At 39.2% G+C, this 26,197-nt stretch overlaps 1 protein-coding gene across 2 annotated transcripts in view; it reads left to right on the top strand.

The window, feature by feature from the left end:
• LOC113407462 (BMP/retinoic acid-inducible neural-specific protein 3) overlaps nucleotides 1-26,197 on the top strand; it is a 290,599-nt gene that overhangs the window by 153,374 nt on the left and 111,028 nt on the right. For both annotated transcript variants that reach the window (XM_026656015.1, XM_026656016.1), the window contains one exon: nucleotides 9,750-9,940. In XM_026656015.1, the coding sequence (XP_026511800.1) occupies nucleotides 9,750-9,940 (191 nt within the window). The remainder of the gene's footprint in view (nucleotides 1-9,749; nucleotides 9,941-26,197) is intronic.

Raw genomic sequence — 26,197 nt, 5'->3', positions numbered from 1 at the left:
TTGATCCATCAGAAGTACTGAGCATCTGTATCCCTCATGGACCACAAATAATTTGCTGTTGTTCAATGCCTTTTGAGGAGGAGACCTGTAACCGGGTGCTTGGAGGGCTGGGCACCCCTTGACCACCACCCCCATATTTCCCTGGTCAAGGTGCCTCAGTCATCTAGGCAGTGGGGTCAGGGGATTCGGGCCCTCCCACTCCACTGAGTCCCAGCTCAGTGTCCTGCATGAGTTGAAACCTAAACAAGGGGCCCTCCCAGTCTCAAATCTACCACTCTGGGCTACTTCCTATCACTGTCGCTTCAGTTGGGGGCATGTTCCCTATAGTCCCATTTGCTGGGGTAGTTGGGCCTCCCATAGTGCCCTCACATGTGTCTTGGACAGCATTCTGCCATGGTCCCAAGCTCCTTCGGGCAGGGCAGCCATACATTTGGTGAGGCTGAACCTCACATTGGCTCTGGGCTTCAGTCACTCAGTTACCTCATTTCCCTTAGGCTCCTAGGTCTCCTCCGCAGTCTCCTTTGGCTGGGGAAACAGTACATACTCCCTGGTGACTGCCTTGGCTGTTATGCTAGTGACCCTTACTCTCAGGGAGAGCAACAGCTAGCACCTGCCTCTTTGCCAGCCAGCCCTGAACTGAGTCAGGCTCTCTCCTTTTCTCCCCACTCTATGCCTGACATTGATTGCAAGTTTAATGGGGAAAGGCTCACTGGGCCCAAAGACTCTTTTTAACCCCTGCCGTGCTGGTGGGCAGCTTCATCTTCATCTTAAACCTTGAAGCTGTGAGTTTCAAAGGCACTTGAAAATCCCAGCGTAATATACAAAACACTACCCAAAGGCAAATGAAGACTGTGGGAACCTTTCCATTGACTTTAGGGGACTTGGGCTTAGAGAGACAGCCTCATTTTTCAGAGTTGATGAGTACACCTACATTTCCCATTGGCTTTGGCGCAGCGGGCACTGAGTACATTTGAAAAATCAAACCATCTAAACGAAATTCAGGAAAATAGTATTTTATAAGATTGTTGTCAAGTGACACCTAATATCATACACACAGTCCCCTTTTCTGTTGTTAGAATTCCTTTTGGGGTTAGAGTATATGGGGAATCCTAAAACATGCACTTCCCTGCTTCATTAACATATAGCTGTAGTAGTCCCCACCCACATAATACCACTCTTACCTTTCCTTTAAGTATGCCTCTGAAAGGGCTATTGCTTTTATACTCTCTGATAAGAAAAGCCAAAGCCAAATATGCACATTTCTTTTTTTAATAGTGCTCCTGAACATTTGTATTCATGGGCATAAACGAAAACTTGGCAAATGACTGACCTTGCAGTAAGATTTGTGTGCCTCTGCGACCACTTGGCTTGCATGCATATCCCTTTTTGACCATAAAGGGAACACTTGCACATGGTTGTCTGTGAAATGTTCCCAACTCTTTATTCACAAACATAGAAATATACTCCTCTAGGGCATTCTAAAATGAGACCTCTGTGAAGTTATACAATATTTCATGTTGTTATAACATGGAAGACAGCATTTCTAATTGCTCTTATTTCTTTTAGAAATTGTGGCTAAGTGGTTAAGGAAAGTCAAATATCTCATAATGGAAAGCAACACGGGCAACACTGTAATGGCTAGAAGGACGTTGTGATATATTACACTAACCCACCAGGCATCAGAGACATACAAAGGGTCAATCATGAGTTTCCCCGCCTGTCTCTGCATGGACCATCTGAATGTCCGGAACTTGTGAGGTAACCTCGCACAGGTGTGTGAGTGGAGCCAAGTGTCCCCCTCCCCACTGTGCCAGTCTGTGCAGTGGAATCTAGTTGCTCCCCAACTCCTGGGGCAACACAGTGCCTCCTTATTCAGGCTGGAGTGTACATTTACAGTCCAGCCCCAAATTAGAAAAGTGGCAATGAGTGAATTGCCCCCTCAGTCCCTTCAGCATGACAGTCTGCAAGAGGAGTCTAAAAGGATTTTTATTTTTAAATTTAATGTAGGCTTTGGCCTAGAAGCTCTGAAAGGCCCAGGACGTGCAAAGATTCTCCTTTGAGCAGCACACAACGCAAAAGGTCACCACTTTTTTCCTCTGAATATTGTAATTTTTTTTGGGTGCAAAATACAATGAAATACAAATTCAGATTTCCATATTACTTTATATAAGTGCACAGTCAGTCTACCCCCAACTCAATTATCACACAGGTATATCTGAGATCTTATATATCAGTATGGTCCTGTTTCCTTCATTGTGGAATTGGGAATGACTGTGATATCTCAGGTGCCACAATGCAGTAGGTGTAGATGGATGTTGAGCTTTTTAATGGTGCCCACTATAGAAGTGTAAGATTTAGCACAGGATTCTTGGAAATGTGTGACATTGGTGACTCAGCAAATGTATAGGCCTGGAGATGCAGGAGTGTAAAAATAAATGTTAATTTACACGTGAAAGGCATCTATTTCTGTTCCTGGGGAGATGAAGATCTTATTCTAGTGCTATGGGAGATGAGGACAGTAGATACATAGAGGATCCTTTTTTCTTCAACTAGTTTGATAGCAGTTTTAGATAAGTTAACTTGCAGGATGTTTGGTGGAGCCAGGGGCTTGTTATGAAATTGGGGCCAGCCAGAAGTGTGTAATAGGCCAAATGAGTAAAGGGGATTGACATTTGTTTATTTGCTGTAGAGAAGAACTTGTCAGTGTTGCTCCTAGTCAGAGAGTAGAATTCTGTAACTGAGAAGCACGATGTTCATATCCCTCTGGCAGAAATCATCTCTCTGATGTTGCAGGCCTCAAGAACCAAATGAGAAAGAGAAATTTCATCTTTATAGCACACAATCTTGATGGACCATAACAGATCAGTTTAATAAATGTCCTGCCATTTTTCTCTCCATTGAGTTTAGCTCCATATGTACATATGTATAGCTCCATTGACACTCTTACTATGCTACAAACTGAATAATAAGGACAGAGTTTACCTCATGTTCATGGTGAGCAGTATGTTACTTTGCATACAGACAACAGGAAAATTCCTTAGCTGGTGTCCATTGACTTCAATGGAGCTATGACAATCTATAGTGATGATCTGGCTCTGATTTCAATTAAACATGAATACTCATTTATAAAGAAGGGAGGCAGAATCTGGTCCTAAATTATCCATGTGGTACATATGATATGGGACAGGAACTTATGAGTTTCTCATTAGACTCATTTGTTCTGCAGAAACTTTTCACTTTGCAGTATTTAACTCTGTGGCTGTACAATTCAACAATAGAAAGTTTCAATTCCTGCTAAAAATGTACTGTCAGTCTTACTCCAGTCCTACTGTAAAATTATGTTACACACTTAAAGCTTAAATGTTTGGAATAAAATACTGTTAATCAGCATTACCATAGAAATGTTGGCACATCTGGTCTAGGCTTAGTTTACCTACTTTTTGAAACAACTGAACGTAAGTCGGCAGGAAAAGATGGTCCCTACTTGTTAATTTCCATGCCTCATACAATATAAAGTTACAGTTATCCTGTGATTTCTCTTTAATGAGAACCTTTTAACAATGTCACAGGCGAACAACCTTTGCACCAAATACGAGAGGCACACGCGTACAGAGCTCTACACTGATAATTATTGAGGACATATGGGTATAAATAAAAAATTAATTTTGTCTTGCAAATGTAATCGCTGAACTTCCTGCTTATTGACAGTATCACTTAATTCATACCTATAACATTTCAGTCTTTAACTATAATTTGAAACACAGCTTTATGATCCTTTTATTACCAGCAGGAAGAGGGTATAAGAAGATAGTCTTTCAGCTCAAAAATACATCTAAGTTACTTGAGGCAGATAATAGTTCTAAGTACTTAAATCATATGAATATTTGTTGTTGCACATTATAAAAATGCATTTTCCCCAGCCAAAGACATTTATATGTAGTTATAGCAGTTACAGTATTATTATAAGACTACTTGTATCAATGCTGGCTATTTGCATTTCTTATTTAAATAATTCCTGAAGACGTTCTTAAGACCCACACAGCTTTAATTCTTTACTTTTGAATGCCATTTATAAGCTATTGTACAGCTTTTTCCCAGTTAAATGGCCACAAATTGGTTATATCTGAATGTTAATTTTCAAACACCCACTCTTGTTTTGCAGGCATTTTTTGAGAGACAGCATGCAGAAAATTTGTTTCAGTTGAAGAGTTTAAATTTCAAATTATAAATCCTGGAAAATATGTTTTATAAATCTAGAAATAATTAAATATATAGAATAAATAAGAGTCTTGTAAATGCCAGGGCTTGAGGAGACATCAGAATATATTGGGCGAAGGTCAATCTATAGTGTGAATGTCAGTCACTACCCATTGACGAATATCTGTTAATGACAGCAGCTACACGGTAATAAAACATCAGCATAGAGGGTTTGCTAATCTTTTGAACCAATTATTGGATTATATGGAGTTATTTTGTGAGCAGGAACAAAATGTATTTTTATGCTACTTCTTTTTTACCCTGGGAAACTGAAGCAATCTGCCTCCCGAATTTTGTAAACCAGAGAGAAAATACTGCTTTTAGAGATTGCAGGAAGCACGGCTGTGTGGATTTGATGCTGAATACAAAAAAAAAAAAAAGAAAAAAGAAAAAGAAAAAAAAGGATTATTCACTGTCATTAATCCTTTTCTGTTCTTAAGACTCATAACCTTGAATAGTTTTCTAAATCACATCTATTTTTTAGCTAATGCTTAGATGTCTTCTTAGCCTATTTCATGGTTGCAGACTACAGCTGGTAAGAAAGATTCATCCATGTTTCAGATATGACAGAGAAGTCTATTCAGACTTGGTTGTGTGTGTGTGTGTCTGTTAATTTAAACTCATAAATTAGATACGATTCACGGAAACTAATTTACAAAGTCTGCAGACATGTGCTGTAGATGGGAGCCCCCTTCTTCCAATTCTGAAACTAAACAGAAGAAAGATTTGGGGATTTCTGTTTTTTGTTGTTGTTGTTTTTTGTGTTTTTTTTTTAATGTAGATCACCCCATCTGGCTAATGCCAAATCAGCATTGCCAGAGTTGCATTCATAAGAATACTTCTGACGAGGAGTTATTTTACCTTTGAAATGTCCCATATTGCACCTTGTGGCAGGTATTTTCCAAAACAAATGTCCTGACACTCATTTACACCAATGGCCCTTTACATCACTTTAACCAGTAAAGGGGCCTAAAATGGACATTTACACACACTCTAAGGCCCCAAGTATATGGGGACCTTAGTGTAAAGGTAAAGGAGAATCAATTCCAAATTTCTTGAGAGAAGATAGTCCTGGATTCTCTTAAAAACTCTTCAACACATCCTAGAGATATACATATATGATACTTTGTGCTATCCTATCATTATACACAGTATAGATTTCAGGACCAATTACAAACATTTCCAGAAAAGTACTCGTTTGCCATGCAGTGTTTCCTCCTTTCTTAGGACAAATTTCTACCCCACCCCCTCTTTCTCAGGCTGAGTAGCACCTAATTCCTCATGTAGTCACCATAGATTTCAAATAGGACTGCCCAATGAACAAGGTACTACTCACAGTGAGAAAGGGGGGCAGAATCGAGCACTAAATTATAAGAAACCATTTTTATTTATCTAATGTAAAGCTCTTCCAGTCCCTCACTTCTCTCTGTGAGTCGTTCTTTCAGACAGAGCCTGTCCTTTACTATCTGCCTATACAGTGCTTATGAGAATGGAGCCCCAAACTGGTTGAAGCCTCTAGGTGCTACTGGGATATAAATGTACATAATTATAATAATGACTGAGCTTTTCAAAGGAGTCTGAGGGAGTAACATGTGCAAATCCCACTAAAATTCAATGGGAGCTGGATGTCTAATTCCTTAAGTTTTCTTTGAAAGTCCCAGCCAGTATTAATAAATACATTTTAATATGTACAGTTATATCTGTTTTATCATGAGCTAAGGGAGAAAAATGTTGTTAGATCCTCTTGTCTAAACAGTTGCAGCATGTCCCTGAATCAATATTATTCTAGAATCTTGCATGCCTGAGCTTAACATTGGACAAAACATAGTTTTGTTTGAGTTGATTCAGTGAAAATATTCAGCTCTTTGCAGTGGATCTGAAACAAAGTGTACTTCTCAGGAAGCAGAACACAGAGTAGAGAGGTAGGAATGAGCACGTTTTGCTTGCCATGATAACCCTCACCTCATCCCTCACACAAGGCAAGAATGGACTTGAACCAGACTGTGATAATAGGATGATGTGCTAACTAGAGCCAAGTCCCAAGTATATTTTTTCCTACAAATTTTTTTTGAAAATAACACTTTCATTTTGGTCATTATTAGCCATAGAAATTTGCATATGTTTTTTGCTGAAATATTACATTAAAAAAATCCTAAATTTTCTATCAAAAGCAGACTGTGAAAAATTCCATTTGGTCATAAATCCAATTTTCCACTGAAAAAGTTTTCAATCAGCTCTAGTTATTACTATTGTAGAATAGTTAGGAGGCTTTAAAAATGGCTACTGAAAAGAGAAATAATAGCAAAATATGCAGAAAATCAAGGGATTTTGCAAAGATTTTCTTCAAGTTTGAGGGGATGTTGTCATTTATCTTGCAATGGATTGGTAGTTTTGCTGTTGATTTCAAATGGAAGGATGATCAAGCTCATTGTGATAGTCACTTTAAAGGAAAAACACCTCAGTAGGGCTAAGAGAGAACTGCAGGAAAAGTGAAACATCTGTGGGGAATTTCCCTGATTTCTGCAGGGATTTTTTGTACTTTTTTTTCCCCAATGCATTATGCTGGACACTCCCTTACTCATTGACAGTTACTTATCTCAAACAAGTTGCTGTGTATCCTTCCTGTCCCTTCCAAATATCATAAAGAGGTTGTCACATGGAAGACAAAAGGCTCAGCAAATCGCTTGAGTAATTACACAAAGTAAAAGGTTGAGGCTTAGCCCTCAACTCAGTCTGTCACTCCATATCTTGTAAAGTGATTTAACATAGTTATAATTTTGTGGCATGGTTTGTACAACTATTTTACAGCTATATTTGAACCATGACAATAGGTATCCTGGAGCCAGAATCTGTTAAAAATAATTTGGGGCCAAATTCTCGTCTCTTTTATATCCCAGGAAGATCCAATAGGCTTTGTTGATCCTCCCCACAAGCATTTGCTACTGATGTACAGCAGTTTGTAACAGCAGTTAAGTAAAAAGTAATTCTGTGTCCACTTATGATAACAGAGAGACTGGGGAACTAGAGGGGAACAATCCTAGTATCTATGGAGGCTAAGAGAATTCACATTTCCTTGCAGCTCAAGCTATGTACAAACATCCATCTTACAGGTAATGGCAGGAGGAAGAGCATAAATACAATGGGCTGAATTCTGGCAGGTTCTGCCCATTCGATCCACTTCAGAAAATCCATCGGTAAGACTCTGAGGTGACAGTTGTCTGCTCCAGGGTAAAACCAGTATTTTGGGTCAAACATTGCTGGTCTTAACTCAGACAAAACTCCCCTTCAATGTGTGGTAGTTTTGGCAGAGTAGGGACTATAGGATTTAGCATTGCATGTGAATTTCCAGGATAGTGGCCTTCAGGAAAAAATATTATTGTCTTAGAATAACATGAAAATACTTTTCCTTCTCCAAATGAAGAATTAGAAATGAAAATTCCAGTCAAAAGGTATTTGCTGACTGTATAATCCTTACAAGTGTCAACAGATGTGATCTCATGCACTGAAACTTGTGTTCTTAATTTGGAATTGTTGCCACCAACAGTATATTCTTTTAGAGTTTATGTCAATTTTTGCATCCCACACATTATCGTTCTACAGCTATATTTGTTGGCACATATGCCCACTTGAAATTGGCATACCATCTTGTGAATGGGCATAATGCCACCACAACAGATGGGTATGCAACGAAACTAGTACAAGCATCAACTCTGACTATAATGGGAGAGATTCCCTTCTGGGAATGAGGAAACAGTAGTCTGTGTAGATACTTGGCATCTAAAGTTAAGGTGAACTGGTATTGCTCATTCAATTCATGGGCAGATTAAACTCTGAAAATCCAAAATTAGCAACTAGAGACTTAAAAGGTGAGTTTTTGATTAACTTGGACTTGTGTAGAACAGGAGGAAATGTTACTACACATCACCAGATTCTTACTTTTAAGTCTTATTTTCTGCAGTGGCATTTTATGATTTCATTTAAACCCATCACAAAATTAAGCGTGAAATCTTCATCCCTTAGAAGTCAGCGGAACACAGATTTTCATCGTAAAGTATCAAATTAAAAAAAAAACTCTTCCATGAGAAGCAAACATAAATCTTATGGAAATTTCCTATAAAATTTAACAGTAATCTTATCAAAAAGGCTGTATAGAAATTATTTTAAGAGTTTAGTAGAGAATGATATTCGGGGGAAGCTGTTTTGTTTTTAACAATCTTACAGAAATCTACAGCAGGGACATAATTTTCTAAACCCTGTAGGATTTTTTCTATAAGAAAAGGAACTGAAAGAAATAGGCGAACAGGTAAACCTCTTATGTAGCAGTCCTCGTCGATCTTCTCTTTGCATTTGTAAACATAGCTCCACTTTGGAAGTCTTTTTTCCAGTTACAAAATGTTATGTAAAAGAGGCCTGAGGCAAGATACCTCTTCCACTAGCTTTGCACTATTCAGTGGTGATGATGCAAAGCCGTTGTAAACTTACCTTAACTTGTTGACTAAATTTGGTTTAGCTCAGCTTTGTGTTGCTGCAGTGGTGCAAAGGCATCAAGAGAGAACTAGCCATCCCCGACCCTTGAAAAATGTAATAACCTGATATTACAGATGGTTCCAATACAACAATGTTTACTAGCAAACACTTCAGTCCATGTGTATAATAGGGTACCTAGCTTTGAGTCCAGACCAGAAATGTATGAAAAGACATAGTAAAAAAAAAACCAAAATATCATAATAAAGTCAGGTCTAAAGTATAATACTGGTATTTTTCTGTTGTATAAGCAATTAATACAATAAATATAAAGGTTTGGAGACAGCCTCTAAATCTAGCTCTCATGCAAACTAAATCTGCAGAAAAATATATATTGAGGATAAGCAAGTAAGGTTGGATCCCTTGAAGGAAACTCATTCCTGGTGTAACTCCACTGGAAACACTGGAGGTACACAAGGATTGAATTTGGCCTATTGTGTTTTTATCATTTTATTATACAGTCAATTAAGGAACCAGAAATATGAAAATTGTCATTTTCTTCTGATTTCTAACTGATTTCTAATAAGTGCCAGAAGAATGGCATTACATTTTTAGGCCTAAATTTTCAAACCTGCTTAACTGATGCAACTAGACAAGTGGCCTGATTCTCAAAAGCACTGGACACCCAACGAGTCCTGTTGACTTCATTTGAAAATGCTTGGTGCTCAGCATTTTTGGAAATTAGGCTTCTTTCTTATATGCCTAAATATGGACTTAAGAGGGAGAATTTCAAAGACAAACGACAGTTAGGCCCTGACCTCCCATGAGTGTTTTCAAGGTACAAATAGTAGTTAGGCCCTTATCTTCCATGGGAGTTTGGTGCCTGCCACTTACGCTTTAAAAACTCTCCTTCTTAGGAGCCTATCTTTACACACTAACTTTTAACACCATTGGCCTTGCAACATATTTCAGGCAAAATAAGAGATCTGGACGATGTAACTAATTGTTTTAATATATTGTTTATACAGGAGAGGAGTCACTCACAATTTTTGTGGACAAGCGGAAGCTGAGTAAGCGATCAGAAGGAAGTGATCCCAGCACCAACAGTTCTTCTGTGACTCTGGAGACTCTGCACCAACTGGCAGCCTCTTATTTCATTGACAGGGACAGTACTCTCCGTAGACTTCACCATATTCAAATTGCCTCCACTGCCATCAAGGTATGAGAAGTCATTCTGGAGTCTAGCTGCAAACATTTTCACAGATTAAGTAGATCCTCCCTTTACCAGACATGCCTGGGATTTCATTGATAAAACAGACTTGTTAGGAAATAAATCTTAGTTAATTTCCATGTCCTGCACTTTAAATTAAGTATTATATAATTTCAGTTACACAGATAGTTAGTTTTACTGCATGTTGTTATCCTTTCAGACTTTTAAAAAAACGTGCCTAAGTAACTTGCAAATGCTGACCATGCAGTTGTGTGTAAAAATGCTCTCACACACAATTTGCAATTTCCCAGTGATTATTTATTTATTTATCTATCATCATCATCATCATCCATACATTTGATCGTAGACACCTGTTTTTGAAAAATGTATCCCTTTCATGTTCCCATTCTAGAGAATTTTAGACCCAGCTTAATTAGTCTAAAATATTGTAGGCTACATCCTCTCCTCCATTACACAGGCTTTGCGCTAGTATTCCAGCACAAAGCACCTGCCAAGCCTGCTTACTCAACTGCCATAGGATTTCCCCAGTGATTCTGCATCCCCAAGGGGTGTAGGTATCTGTGTATGTATTGTATGAAGCAATAATTATGCATTTGTACAGCTATCCAGCTGTGCTTTTAAAACAAGTGTAGAAATAATACACATCTTTAATGGAAATGGTTAGCGTGAGTCGACTTAGTAGAAATAGCTTCTCAGGACAGGATTTCATATCAGACATAGAGAAGCAAATTGAACTGTACTTTTAATAGGAGGTGCCTTCATTATAAAGCTTTTACTTCAGAATCTATTGAAGTCAACAGGATTTTTTCCCTTAACTTGAGGGGGCTTTGAATTAGCCCTTAATTAACAATTTCTGGTTTTCAACTATATTAGTTGATTATTTACAGTGTCGTAGTACAAAGTGTCTTATTATTTTTCTCCTTCAGTGTTATGTAATATGCAGATTTGAAGTAATTTTAAAAATAGACTTCTCTCTGATCTTTATAAAGGAGGCCTTTTCTTTATATTGAAAAGACCCACAGAAGAAATCAGCAGAAATTTAAACATTGGCAGATGCAGATAATGACTTGGGTAATGAGTGCTAACTATATAACAAAGTTTTTAGCAAACAGCACAAAATCACCTCGTTCGCCCCCAACCCCATCACCATTCATGAGATGCATACAAATGGAAACTATAGTCCATCAACACATCTGCAAATTACAAAGAAGGTATTCAAGATCACACATGTCCCATTTAGGTAATCAACTGCAGCAGGCCTCTAGAAAATGGTACACATCATATGTGACAATACCAGTGTATGAAATTGTTTATGCAATACTATCACTCTGATTGAGGGTCTGTTAGTATTTGCATAACCGATTTCCATTTTCAGAGCATTTTATTCTCTAGAAAAACTTAATGCTATCTGAAATTTGAAATGACAGAGCACTGACGGGAAGGAAATATGTTTGTTTTTTCACAACTTTTCAAAATGCTGCATTTGTTCTTTTAAAGTAGAGGGGTATCAAATAGAGTTGACTGTTGTCACACCCAGGTTGTGATCTTATCTCTCAGCCATTTTATTTATACAAATTGCATTGATGTTGCAGTTAGAATAGGGTCCAAATCCTACAAAACCCACCTCACAGGCAGATCCCTGCACCTGTGGCAGATCATACAGGATCAGGGCCTAAAATAGCATGTGTGAAATTCTACAGAATTCACAGTCTGTGGGTTTGATGGCTTTAAGACATCTTTGTGCACTCCCAATACTGATGTGCTCCAGATGCTGGATAATTTAGACTTTTCTAAGTTACAACATCTTCCCTGGTCTGTGCTATGGGCCACAGTGTTGCTCAGAATCTCCACTCCCTAGGTCAGTGATAGTAAGTGGGTCCTCTGAAGGCAGCCTTATAACTGTCTTACACAGGGCCTGTGCCAGCGAAATCCTTCCCCGCTAGACACAGAGCATTTCGAGCTCCTTGATGACATTCTGGCACATTTATTTGATGATAAGGTGCCAGAGAAGGGGTGACAAATTCACCCCATATTTTTTTAAAAAGTGTCTAAAATCCTTATTTTATGTGATGTGTTGGAAATGGATCAAATAATTACAATAAATAAACAAATAAATAAATGTATTACTGACAAGTTGGAAACTCGAGACTTAGAGAGTTACAATTCACATTACATTTAATGGAAATTGAGCATCCAATCTCTGAGATGACTTTGAAAATCTTAGCTATAGTTTCACAATTTTCAGCTTCATGATTTGTTTGTTAAATGTATATCAGATTTTAAAATGAGTATTATATGTGATATTTTCCCCATTTCTTTAAACCAATGTATTGAAATGATAAAAATAAATTCAGGGAAAATGTACATTAAAATAATGTTAAGGCACTAGCGGATATTAAAAATAAAATCAGAAGTCTGGATGCAAGTTAAACACTGTAATTCATGCACTTTTACTACAGTCCATGGCAAGAAAAGTCATCTACTGTTCCAAAACTTCAACAATATTAAAGCATTGCAGAAGACTTAAATATTTCCAGCTACAATCATTAAAAAAAAAAGAGCCAAGGTTCTAGAAATCAAAAGGTTAACTTAAAAACCATGAGATTTAAAAAAAAATAATAATACATTGTCCATGTTTGATTTTGCCTTCTGGTTTTTGAGCATTTAGGGATCATGCTTTCAAGCTTTTCTCTGCAATCATCAGGGCTAGAAACTGATGTGTATATATAATATTACAGACACAGCCCCTCAGATTCTTACATAAACAAATGATTCCATGTGCTCGGACTTAAAGAAAAACTCCAAATATTTATAATAAAACGGAAAGAGTTGGCAGCACAGTGACTTTAAGCCTTAAATCTAAATTTCTGAAGTTTATGTAAACTTAATTTAGAAATTACATATTATTATAATATTAGAGACTAACTTTGATTAGGACTCAGATACAAGAACTTTTCTTGCCACAGAGGATAACATCTGGAGTTTAGTAAACTTCAAATTTTTCAGGAGTCACAGGAACATATGTTATTTTTTACAGGCCATGTAATGCATGTTCTGTAGTGTGTGTGTATATATATATATATATATATATATTATAACAGGAGCTTCAGCAGTAGTGAAACTCATTTTGGCTCAATAAAAACATTTTGTTGCAATAAATTTGAAATGTTTAGTTTTGATTTTGACCCCCTCTCCTTTTTAAAAAAATACAAAGTAAAATGAATTTTGAAAGGAAGTAATTTGAAATGGAAAAAAAATATATACCTTTTTGTTCCAGGACATTTTTGAAACTTTTAGCCAATTTTTCCTAAACAAATTTTTATCAAAATTGATAGAATTTTGCAAAAAAACAAAAACAAAAATTCAGTTGAGTCAAAATTCAGTTGATCAAAGGGATAGAATGCAAGCCATATGAGCAAAGGCTGAAGGAACTGGGTATGTTTCGTTTGGAAAAGAAGAATTTAAGGGGAGGACATGATAGTCTTCAAATACTTGAAAGCCTGCCATAAAAACAGTTTGAGATGTCCTGCCCTGTGTGGCAAGAAAGAACAAGAGACAATGGGTTCAAATTACAGCATATCAGATTCAGATTAAATCTCAGGAAAAAACTTCCTAGCTGTAACAATAGTAGGACAATGGAACTGCCTCGAGAGGTTGTGGAAGCTCTTTCATTGAAGGTTTTCAAAAGGAGGCTGGATAGCCATCTGTCTTGGATAGTTTAGACCAGGGGTAGGCAACCTATGGCACACGCGAGCTGATGTTCAGTGGCACTCACACTTCCTGGGTCCTGGCCACCGGTCCGGGGGGCTCTGCATTTTAATTTAATTTTAAATGAAGCTTCTTAAACATTTTAAAAACCTTATTTACTTTACATACAACAATAGTTTAGTTATATAGTATAGACTTAAAGAAAGAGACCTTCTAAAAACATTAAAATGTATTACTGGCACGTGAAACCTTAAATTAGAGTGAATAAATGAAGACTCGGCACACCACTTCTGAAAGGTTGCCGACACCTGGTTTAGACACAACAACTTCTGCATCTTGGCAGGGGGTTAGACTAGATGACCCTTGTGATCCCTTGACAAAAACTTTCCAACCATCTGTAATGGCAAGATTGTTTTGAATAGCTCTACTACCAAACTGGCTCAGGGATAGAAAGCTGCAATTTAGCATAGTAATAAACCTTACTGAAGAAAAGGATCCTTGTATACACAGGTGAAAATTGTGTGTGAGTTATAAGCCTCTGAAAATTTCCAGTGCATACAAAGTAGAATTGACATACATCTTCATTCTCTTACAAAAAGTGAAGTTAATAAAGACCACATAGCTAATGCAAGTACATTTAGGTACAATACTGCCACCAAATCAGCTTTTTGCCATCACTTCAACCACACAATCCACACTGAGTCATTTCACTGGTTTCTTAATGCACCATGCATCAAGATCAAATATTTTGTTCTTCCATTTAGGCTCAACATCATAAAGGCCAGGTCTACATATCTGACCTGTCACTGATTCCCCTTATGCTAAGAATGCCTTTTCAAAATCTGTTTATTAAGCCTCCACCTTCACCTTATTCAGATCACTCTACACATCTCATTCCCGCTGAATCACCTACAAAAACTAGTGTTTGTACTTTGAAAAATCATGCACGACAAACCATTTGAACCACCAGGCATCGTTCACTCCTAAACACATTAGTAAATGCTACAGAATATTAGATGACAACTATAACAACAACAATAACAATAATGAGCTGACAGAATGGCTCCTATAAATCCTTGCCTCAGTCTTGTTTAAGGGGTTAGGAAGTAAGAAAAAGCTACTACTGACTTTGTAAGGTGTGCAGGAATTAGCCTAGCTCGGATCCACTTTAGGGGTTCCATAGGGAGCATTTCATCCTTACTTACCTCCTAATCTGTGCAAGAGCGGGTGTCCCTCCTGCAGAATTCCTAAGCTGCTTCCAATTCACAGATGAGACATTGCTCTCTAAGCTTCCAAGGGAAAAGAATTTCAGCTTATTTGCAGAAAACAGAAAATATTAATGAAGTACGCTTTGTCCTTCAGATAACAATGTGAAGGTGATATCCATTGCACTCAGAACAATTAACACTTGATAAGTTTGTATATCAACTTTCACATTCCCAACAAGAAAATTATAGTGATAAATCACATTTTCTGTCCATCCCTGATGTCTAATTTATGGAACTGGAGGAGGAGGATTGAATTTCTGATGCATTAGGCTGCTAATTTATCAGCTATTCTATCCCACACCTAACATATGTCATCAAAGGTGGGGGGAAGTTATCTTTTAAATCTTTATTTTTAATCAGCTGGGGTAAAATAATGTTTTCTCAAGCAGAACAATTGTTTTCTCAAGAATGCAAATGTACAGTGCAAGGAAGGGACTGGTGCCAGTATATCTGATTAATGTAATCAGGTTTGTTAATTGTGATATAATTAATCTTGACTACAATATGTGCAGAACTGAGGGAGGCCTTGCTATTAAAACTCGACAGTATATTGTCAATGTGACACTCTCCAAGTAAAGATATCAAGCCATAGCATTCTTGATACTATTTTCCAACTGGAAACCAAGTGTTTAAGGCTGTTACACAAAGCTTGTATCAATATTTACCTTATTTTAAAATATTCCAATACATACATTATTTCAATAGTATTTTAATGCATGCATTTTAGTGTAAGTGATTAGATGAATGTTCTAAATCAACAGTTTGCAGCCTCAAGGGCTTCAGTGGCAACTTGCCAGAAGCCTGAGAGCTGTATCTAATTTGCATGTACATTTACATAAATGTACATCCTATCATGTTTGAAGTATTACACATCCAATATTACTGCACTTGCATGCTCATTTTAAAAGCTTTTTGCTATGGAAGTTCTACTAGCTTCTGGGTTAGCTTCTCATTGAACGCTGGGAGGGCTGTTGACTCTTCTTCCCTCTCTTCTGGCAACTGTGAGGGCAGGGCTGTCTCCTTTCCTCTCCTAACTGCTTGGTGGAACAGGGATTGTCTTGCTCTCTCACTATGAAACTGGGGGATGAACTCCACAGAAACAAAATATAGCTATAGTCCGTAAATACTTTTCCACAAGGGATAGATTTTATAAGCCAGACCTCCAGTTAATGTAAATTCATATTTTTCTATTGACTTCAATGGAGCTACACTAATTGACACCTGCTGAAGATCTCACCATATAACTGGAAATCAAAGAAAGCTACTGTAAGCAAAAGAGAGTAACAGAGAAGTCCCCTAGTCTGGTATTCAGTCCAGTCCTATGACACTTGACTTTGGAGCCCTCTCTGCCTCTTACTTTATAGGCCCCCATCTAAGCATCTGCGTGGCTATGTCTACACTGGAGTTGGAAGTGTAACTTCCAGACAAACCTGTGCCTGCTGTGACTGAGGTAGCATGCGAAAAATAGAAGTGTAGTCATGGTGGCATGATGAGTGGGAGGGGCTCGCTGCCCAAAAACAGACATTTTCCAGCCCCAGTGTAGACATGACCTGTAGGGGGAAGGTGGTCTTGGACCACATAGTGATTCTTCACTTTCTTACAGCCTACTTTTCCATCCTAATTGCTGGATGGCCCACCCAGGCAAGAAGGGCACAAATCACTCCCCCCGCCTCCAGCATCATTGGCGGCTGGCGGCATGACCTGATGTACTACACTGAGGTGGTACATCATACTCCTAGTATCTAATTAGGAAACTCTTTCAATTGCATTGGGGGGTGGGGGAGAGTGGTGCTTAAAATATCCAGGCTTTATCTACCACCTTAATAGCTTAATGGGATTGCAAGAAACAGTTCAAAGGCTGTTGTTTAAATAAGCCTCAGCGTCCACTTCACCAGAAGCCATAATTGTACCTCTCACAAAGCTGTGAGTGAATTCAGAACAGTGATGTCCCAGTGCTCAGTATTGCAGATGGACTGCACTTAAGTTCCACACTGAGAAGAACATAAAAATGTTAGGCTGGACCACACAAATCCATGCAGATTTGCTAGTCAGATATTGAAGTCCAAGAACCACTGTGTTGAACAGATACGAACCATATTCATAACATAGTGTATAAAATATCATTGATGCTCTTTGTTTGTCCTTTTGTAGAACTGTGTTCTACAAGAGGACAAACACAGTTATGTCAGGCTGTTAAAATGTTACATCATTGCTTGTTTAATAAGAGGAATATATTTTGGTAAGTAATACCTAGAAGCAGATCTCATCTTAGCTCAGGAGAGAGGGTGTCAGGGAGCTGATTTCAGTTGGATGCAGGGATGCAGTTTTCCCCTGGCTTAGGGTCCCTGGTGAATGCTACCTTAGTAAGGGATTGGCATAATGCAGTAGTGGGTGGTGCAAAGGGGGAAGAATTGGTAGAAGAACGGATTCATCAGCAGGGAGCTCCCTCGAATCAGTGGAATTTTCAGTTGGCTATTACAGCTTCTTTATGCCATCTGAGTGGAACAAAAGAGTTATAACCAACCTCGAGAACCTGGCCCTTAAATTTCAATACCAATTGCATTGTGCAATTTGTTTTCAGAGCTCTAAAACAGTAATTTTGCTGCTATTAGAAATTTAAGCACAATGGCAATATCTGGATATTTTAGAACATATCTAGAAAAGTCATGCCCTTATAGTGACAAATATCCTTAGGCTCCATTGAAATATAAATGTGGGCCATTTGTGGGGTTAAAGAGAACACTAATTAGAATTCGGTAAAATAAACAATTACCCAAACTTTTGGCCAAAACATAAATTGAACCCAATCCAACCTTTTTTCTTTTTCTTTTTTTTTTAAGTTTGGTTAGTTTATTTCCCTCTATTTTTTATTCCTTATTTTGGTATACTGGTGTTTCTGTGATGGGACCAGAAGCAGAACTGTTGAAATACAATGAAAAAGATCGTTTTTGTAAGATTTCCAGGCTAACCTGGCAGTCTCAGAATCGTGGAGAGTATGCATAATTTGGTATGAACATCTGAACTTTTGGGAGCTCATGGGTTTCAGCTCTCTGGACCTTTTGATAATCAATACTTCTTGCATCCACCAGCACTTTCATACGTCATGGTTTATTTGCAAACGGACTTTTTAGGGATTCATAGCTCAGATTTAAACATTTGTAATAAGCCAAAACTTGGCATACACTATAAAGGTGGAGCCTAAAAGGCGCTTTAAGATTTAATGTCACACATGAAAACATTGAATTGGCAAGGAAATGATCATATCAGGTATGTCTGACACCAGTAAACAACAAATATACCTATTTATATTGTCTGTTATACAGAGCAGGGGAAAGGGAGTCAGGAGTTCTTGATTCTAGTCATAGCTTTTCATATGACTCTCTGTGTGAGGATGGGAAAATGACTTAAGATTTAAACAAACTTTTTCAAACTTGGGTGCCATTGAAGTCAGTGGCAGTTATGGATTGCTCAGCACCTCTGAAAATTAGGCCACTTTTATTTGATGCCAAAAGCTGCGATTTTCAAAGGAACCTCAGAAAGTTAAGGTGGGAGTTTCAAAGGCTCCTAAGAGAAAAGCCAGTAAGACTTCTGCTCCTAAATCATGTAGGCAATTTAGAAAATTCACCCTTATGCACCCAACTCCAACTGAATTTCAATGAGATTCAGGTACCTAAGTCCAGTAGGCTCCTTTGAAAATTTTAGGCCATATTTCCAAAATAGAAGCCTAAATTTATTCTCTTAAATCCATATTTAGGCACCTAAATAAGTGGTATTTTTTTTTTCAAAAGTGCTAAGTGCTCAATAATTTTCATTGACCTCAGTGAGAGCAATTGAATAGCTAGCATTTTTGAAAAGATGCTTAAATATGGATTTAGGAGTTTAACGTTGGACTCCTATTTTTGAAAATCTTGACCAAAGTGACTAGGGCTGGGATTTGCAAAGGAGCCTACGGAAGTTGTGCCCAATCCCATTAAAATTTAACTTACTTCCTAACTTCCTTAGGCTCCTTTGGTAATCCTAGCCTAAAATACAGAGTTGAGGGGCTAACTATAGGCATGTGAGATTGAAAATGCTGACATGAACATTTTTGTCCTCCAATTTTCTCATTTGTAAAATAGGGGTGTGTGAGGTTCTGTTCACTAAGGTTTGCAAATCACCTTAGATAAAAGTCCCTAAATAAATACCAAGTATTGTCTTTGGTGTATTTTGGAGCAATTTTAACAGCAGGAATATACAAGAATGAAAGTTATTTTTTGACATTTATTCCAGAATCTGAAGTAGTGTAAATTAAAAACAACCTTGAACTATTTGGGGGAAAAGGGATCTGATAAAGCTGAGATTTTGTAAGCTATTAACCTAAAAGTTGGCCTAGGGGTCAGGTCCTTCTCTGGTGTAAACCAATGTAACTTCATTGAGAATCTATATTCTAGAGACAAAGCTGTACATAACCAAGTTAAAGGAATATCATTTTAAATAAATACACTTAGAATGCATGCTCAGCAACTTAATTGACAGAATACATCACAGAAACTGCAACATGACACTTGTAAAACGAGTGTATTTGTAAACTGATATAGACTGGATTGTCTCATTATGTTTTCAGCAATGTGTACTAACGAGTAATAAATGCAGGGGTATATACCATCCCAAACTAGTTGGTAGTACTGCATGAAATTGTTTTGAAGCAACACTAAGGCATAGAATAGAGTCTGGAATATGCATTTTTATAAGTTGCTAGATAAATTTTGTCCATTCTAAGAAATTCCTACTATCGTAAGTATGTGATAAACCATAACAGAGATGAAAGAGTTTCTATGGTCTGTTACATAGATAGTCAGCAGAGAACAGCGCAAAGAATCTGTATGAAAAAAATGCTAACCAGGCCATAAATATAAATACACATGTACACAAGGAAACTTAACAACTCCCATACAGCCATTACTGTCACAGTTGTCAAAAATCTACAAATAATTTATACTAGTTAGAGTAGCAAACATTTCCTTAAATTTTTCAGACTATTTTTTTTCTCATTTTCTTCTTTTTCTCATTGCAATTTGGAACCAAACTAAACCAGCATTAAACAGTGAGAACTAGAATGAAATTATGTTGAGGGACCCACAAAGAAAACTTTAGTCCATATGGGTTAATGACAGTTTTAATGTTATGAGCCTCTGAGGGCTGGTCTACACTGCCGCGCTAGTTCGGCGGCTGGGGATCGAAGTTCCGAGTTCGATTTATCGCGTCTGGTCTGGACGCGATAAATCGAACCAGGAAGTGATCCCCGTCGACTGCGGTACTCCAGCTCAACGAGAGGAGTACCGCGGAGTTGACGGGGAGCCTGCCTGCCGCGTGTGGACCGCGTCTGAACCGCGGTAAGTTCGAAGTAAGGTATGTCGAATTCAGCTACGTTATTCACGTAGCTGAATTTGCGTACCTTACTTCGACTTGGGGGGTAAGTGTAGACCAAGCCTGAATGTCTTCACTTGATTTGAATAAAGCCCTTATTGTGGCTATACTATGGTTTGTGTATGTAGGTGTCATATATATTAAATGAAGGTAGCCAAGCTCCATCATGGAAGCTCTCCACCAGGCTCTATAGAGTTGGAGAGGGTGGGAAGACCAGCTGGAATTCTCTGGATTCTCTCTGTTCCAAAACCTCCCCTAAAGAGGTTATCATATTCCCTAACTAGTTGGTAACAAAGCATGAAATAGTTTAGAAGTAAGGAAAAATGGTTTAGGGGGAAACTCTGGAAGCAAGGATCCTGGAGGAGCTGTGATGTTCAAAGGCTATCAAGGACTAGTGGTCCAGGCAATAGAGAAGTTGTAAGAAGCTTCTACATGGACCTTTTCAAGATTTGGGGCATTTTATCAGGGATTGGAGGGCAAGCCTCTGCCCTGCACCCAACCCAGTGGAACAATTTCCAGGAAACTCTGCAAAGTGGGAAGCGCCAAGTTTCCTCTCTCCTAGATGGTTTATGCTTCAGCTTTAAAAGTTCCCATCCTCTGTCTGCTTTCTTCATGATTACACATTCACATTTGGGGGGGGGTTCCCCCTTATTCTCTCTCATTTTTCCTCCTCTTCCAGAGGAAGAAAGTGGAGGAAAAAAGCAAATGGGCAAGAGTCATAGAGTTTGAGGCCAGTGGGGACCATTAGCTCATCTCGTCTGACCTCCTGAATGACACAGGCCATAGATTTCACCCAGTTTCCCCTGCTCTGGATAACTGCTGCTCTGCTCAGGATTTACATCAGTGTAGCCAAGTGCAGGATTGGGCCCTGATTACATAGTACAAGGATAACTTCATCCCAGCTGCTAGCAAAATTGGAGCTCCAGGTTGAATGGAAGAGACCTAATCCTACACCCACAGAAGTCAGTTAAAAGTTCCCTTTAACTAATGGTGCATGATAACTGAATTAGCAACACTACACAGCTGTATAAGGCCAAGAACCAAAATAATAATAATAATAATAAAATCCATTGGAAGCAGTAGTAAGGGAATTTTAGCTAAGAAGATAATTAAACTTATTGGCAATTGGAATAAGATACCTTGCCCTTGGAGAGGAAAAACTTTTTTCAGTTTTTTTGAAAAACAAAAATATTTTTATTTTCGTTATGTTGATAAACTGGAAAATTTTGTGAAAATTTTTGAATGCAACTAACATTTTAATTTCAGTCAATTTTTTTTCAAGAAAATACAGCATTTTTCGAGGAGGATCATGTATCATCAAGCATGACACTCTTCATGTTCTCTTGTTTGAACCATAGAGCTGGAGTGCACAACTGATTCTGGGCTTTAATTTTTTTTTAATTACATTTTTTTAATAAGAAAGAATATATAGCAAGATATTTTCCACTGTACTTAAACACCCACCAAAAAGAAAAAAAATAGTCACAAGACGTGTAATAAACCCAGAATAGCTATGTCACCAAGTATATCCCTGCACTTTGTTACTGAATGTTTTATCATTGGAAACAAATTTAATTCCAAAACAGTCAGAGCAAAATAATGGGCCAGATAGCACAATGTATGACACACATAAAGTCAACCTCATATATATGAATATTAATAATGTCCAGCACATATACATCTTAGGCTTTTATAGTGCTGCCCTTCACCACAGAATTTGAATACCTTCCATGTAAAATCAATAGCTATAGGGCTTAGCAAAATCCCTCTTGGACTTCATGGAGTACCTGGCATGTATTAATAAGGGGCACCAAGCTTGATTATTGCTGTGAGAGGCATCATTCAACTGGACATTAATAAAATATTTCAAATATATCTGTGTGGAACAGGGTTAACCTGGAATCTATGCAGTATCTGTGCATTGAGGATTTCCAGAACGACATATCTGCATATAACTTAATAAATGACATTCATGTATTTTAGGGGAATAATATTTACCAAGATAATATTGGCTGGTTGCTTCTTTATATTTAAGGGATTCATTGAAATAAGTGGTATGCTCACTCTCTCTCTTTCACCTGCTTACATTTCCAAAAAGGATGGGCAGGGGCACTGCTGAGAAATGTACTTCAGAGCTCTTTATCACTTCCACTCTTCTTCTAATTGGTTTCCAGCTGCGGACTGTCAACAGGTCAGAAAATGTCTCAGCGAGGAGTAGAACATTCAGAGAACAGTTCCATACCTCTGAACTCACTCTAAGAAATAAGGGATAACATTCATAAAAATCAAAGACAATGGACCCTGGTTAGGGAAAAATATCTTGGTTAGGGCAATAGAGATGCAGAGTTAGCAACTATACACTTATAGTGGTTTAGAATAATGATAGCATTTTAAAGCCTTTCATTGCTACTCATAGACTTTAAGACCAGAAGGGAACATCATGATCACCTAATCTGACCGCCTCTGGCCTACCTTCCTATTGGGAAGCCCCAGTGACCTGCACATCACAGGCCACAGAACCTCACTCACCCACTCCCCTAACCTCTGACTGAGGGCTGGTCTATACTTAGCCGCTAGTTCAGCGGCTGGAAATCGAACTTCCTGGTTCGATTTATCGCGTCTGGTCTGGACGCGATAAATCGAACCAGGAAGTGATCCCCGTCGACTGCGGTACTCCAGCTCAACGAGAGGAGTACCGCGGAGTCGACGGGGAGCCTGCCTGCCGCGTGTGGACCGCGTCTGAACTGCGGTAAGTTCGAAGTAAGGTATGTCGACTTCAGCTACGTTATTCACGTAGCTGAAGTTGCGTACCTTACTTCGACTTGGGGGGTTAGTGTAGACCAGGCCTGAGTTACTGAAGTTCTCAAATCATGATTTAAAGACTTCGAGTTACAGAGTATCTGCAAGTTTATATCCATTTGTTCCTGTGTCAACACTGGCACTTAACTTAAATAACTCCTCACCCTCCCTGGTATTTATCCCTCTGATGTATTTATACAGCACAGTCATATCTCCCTTCAGCATTCATTTGATTAGGCTAAACAAGCCAAGCTCTTTGAGTCTCCATTCCTTTGATCATCTTAGTAGCCCATCTCTGCACCTGTTCCAATTTGAATTAATCTTTCTTAAACATGGGGGACCAGAATTGCACACAGTATTCTAGATGAAGTCTCAGCGGTGCCCCGTATAATAGGACTAATACTTCCCTATCTCTACTGGAAATATCTCACCTGATGGATCCTAGGATTGCTTTACCCTTTTTCGTGGCTGCATCACATTGGTGGCTTAGTCATTCTGTGATCAACCAATAAAGACAGGTCTTTCTCCTCCTCTGTCGCTTCCAATTGATCAGGTCCCAGTTTATAGCTAAAATTCTTGTTATTAGTCCCTAAATGCATAACCTTGCACTTTGCACTATTAAATTTCATCCCATTTCTATTACTCCAGTTTTCAAGGTCAGCTGGATCTTCTTGTATGATATTTTGCACCTCCTCCATATTGACAATACCTCCCAACTTCGTATCATCTGCAAATTTTATTAGTACACTTACTTCTTCTGCCAAGATTAGTAATAAAAATGCTAAATAAGATTGGTCCCAACATCAAACCGTAAGGAACTCTACTAGTAGCCTTCCTCCAACCTGATAGTTCATCTTTCAGTATGACCTATTGAAGTCTCCTGTTTAACCATTTCCTTATCCATCTTTCACTTCTCATATTAATCAACATCTTCTCCAATTTAACTAATAATTTCCCATGTGTAGAGAGGTTAGCCGGTGCTCGTCTCTCTCTGGGGCGGTGGGGACCCCCACCATCCCACTAAGTTCAGGATGAGGCCTAGCAGGGAATTAGTCTGGCCACAGGAGTCCTCCACGGCCTTTGTTAGGGCAGAAATAAACACAGTTAGTCATAAGCCCAGGCCCTTGGTCAGGGCGGGGCAAGGGTGAGTCAGGTGTTCAGGCCCTCAGGCAGGGACTGAGCAATAACACTATATACAAAGTGAGCCCAGGCTCTAGGTCCGAAGGCCTGGGAGAGGGGGAGACTGCCACCCATGAGTTGGGTGGCGGGGGGGATCCAGGCCCTCTCACTCCACTGCATCCCAGCCCGGGGCCCTAGCAGCAGCAGAAGACCCGCTGCTGCGTCAGTGGGGATCCTGGCTGCAACACACTGACATGGGTTCTGGCAGTGTCACAGCCAGACTAGGGTTGGCTGCCCCGGGCTACTTCCAGACTCCCCCTCTTGAGGTACCTGGGTCAGGGTGGTGTCCTCAGGGGGGTCCAGCACCCTGGGTTCCTCGGGATCACTGGTGGCAGGCAGGCTCGGCAACTCCTCCAGGTAGCTGGCCTGGGGCAGGCCCTGCCAGCGCTTAGGTCCGCTGCAGGTCACTGGGGCTTCCCAATCAGAAGGTAGGCCAGAGGCGTCTGGTCTCCGCGGCTGCTGCCCTCCCAGTGAGCTCCGGGGTCGGGCCTTTATACTTCCTGTGCCACACCTGACCCTCTGGAAGGCGGGCTCAGAGTTCCCTGGCTCTGCCCATTCTGGTGTCCAGAGGGGCTTGTCTCTCTCTGGGGCGGCAGGGACCCACACCGCCTCACTACACCTGGGAATCTGGAAATCCCTTACTGAAATGCAGATAGATTAGACCTACTCAATCTCCTTTGTCTAAAAAATCAGTTACTCTTTCAAAGAAGGAAATCAGGTTGGTCTAGCATGATCTATCTTTTGTAAAACGAAGTTGTATGTTATCCCAATTACTGTTTACCTCTATGTTCTTAACTACTTTCTCTTTCAAAAATTGTTCCAAGACCTTGCATGCAATTGATGTTAAACTAACAGGCCTGTAGTTTCCCAGATCACATCCCCTCTCCCCCTTTCTTAAAAATCTGAACTATATTAGCAATTTTCCAGTCATAGGGTATGACCTCTGAATTTACAGATTCATTAAAAATCCTTGCTATTGGATTTGCAATTTCATGTGCCAGTTCCGTTAATATTCTTGGATGAAGATTATCTGGGGCCCCTGATTTGGTCCCATTAAGCTGTTTGAGTTTGACTTCCACCTCGGATGTGGTAAGTTGTACTTCCATATCCTCATTTCCATTAGCCACCCTGCCATGACACCTAAGCTCCTCATTACTCTTATTAAAAACTGAGGCAAAATATATACCATATATACTCGTTCATAAGCCGAATATTTTTGGTAAAAAAGTGACGCATCAAAGAGCGGGGGTTGGCTCATAAATGGGTCTACACCAAAATTTGATGATTTTAAACTCTATGGAATCATTGAATTGAATATCTAATACATTGTCGTTTTGTTTACCTGGAGCGTCTGCAGGCATGGAGCCCCTCAGCTCCCTGTGGCCGCGGTTTGCCGTTCCCAGCAAATGGGAGCTGCGGGAAGTGACGTGCCACTTCCCACAGCTCCCATTGGCTGAGAACGGCAAACCGCGGCCACTGGGAGCTGAGGGGCTCAGTGCCTGTGAACGATCCAGGTAAACAAAACGTCCCGACCTGCCAGCATCTTACCCTGATGGCCTGGGAGCCAAAGTTTTCCAACCCCTGAAATATAGGGTCGGCTTATGAAAGGGTCATACAGTTTTTGCTATTTTTACTTATCCATCTTGGGGGGTTGGCTTATAAACAAATGGGCTAATGAACGAGTATATACGGTATTTTAGGTGTTGGACCATGCCTGGATAATCTTTAATCTCCTCAGTGATAAGCGGTCCAACTTTTTCTTTCCTTGTTTTCTTTTTATTTATATAGCTTTAGAACCTTTTACTGCTGGTTTTAATTTCCCTTGCAAGGTCCAACTCTGCTTGGCGTTTGGAAGTTCTCACTTTATTCCTACACTTTGTGACCT

This window comes from Terrapene carolina, unplaced genomic scaffold (genome assembly GCF_002925995.2).
Source record: "Terrapene carolina triunguis isolate 2854851 unplaced genomic scaffold, T_m_triunguis-2.0 Scaffold211, whole genome shotgun sequence".
NCBI lineage: Eukaryota > Metazoa > Chordata > Testudines > Emydidae > Terrapene > Terrapene triunguis.
Note: the sequence above shows the minus strand (reverse complement) of the source record. Positions and strands in the feature narration are given on the sequence as shown.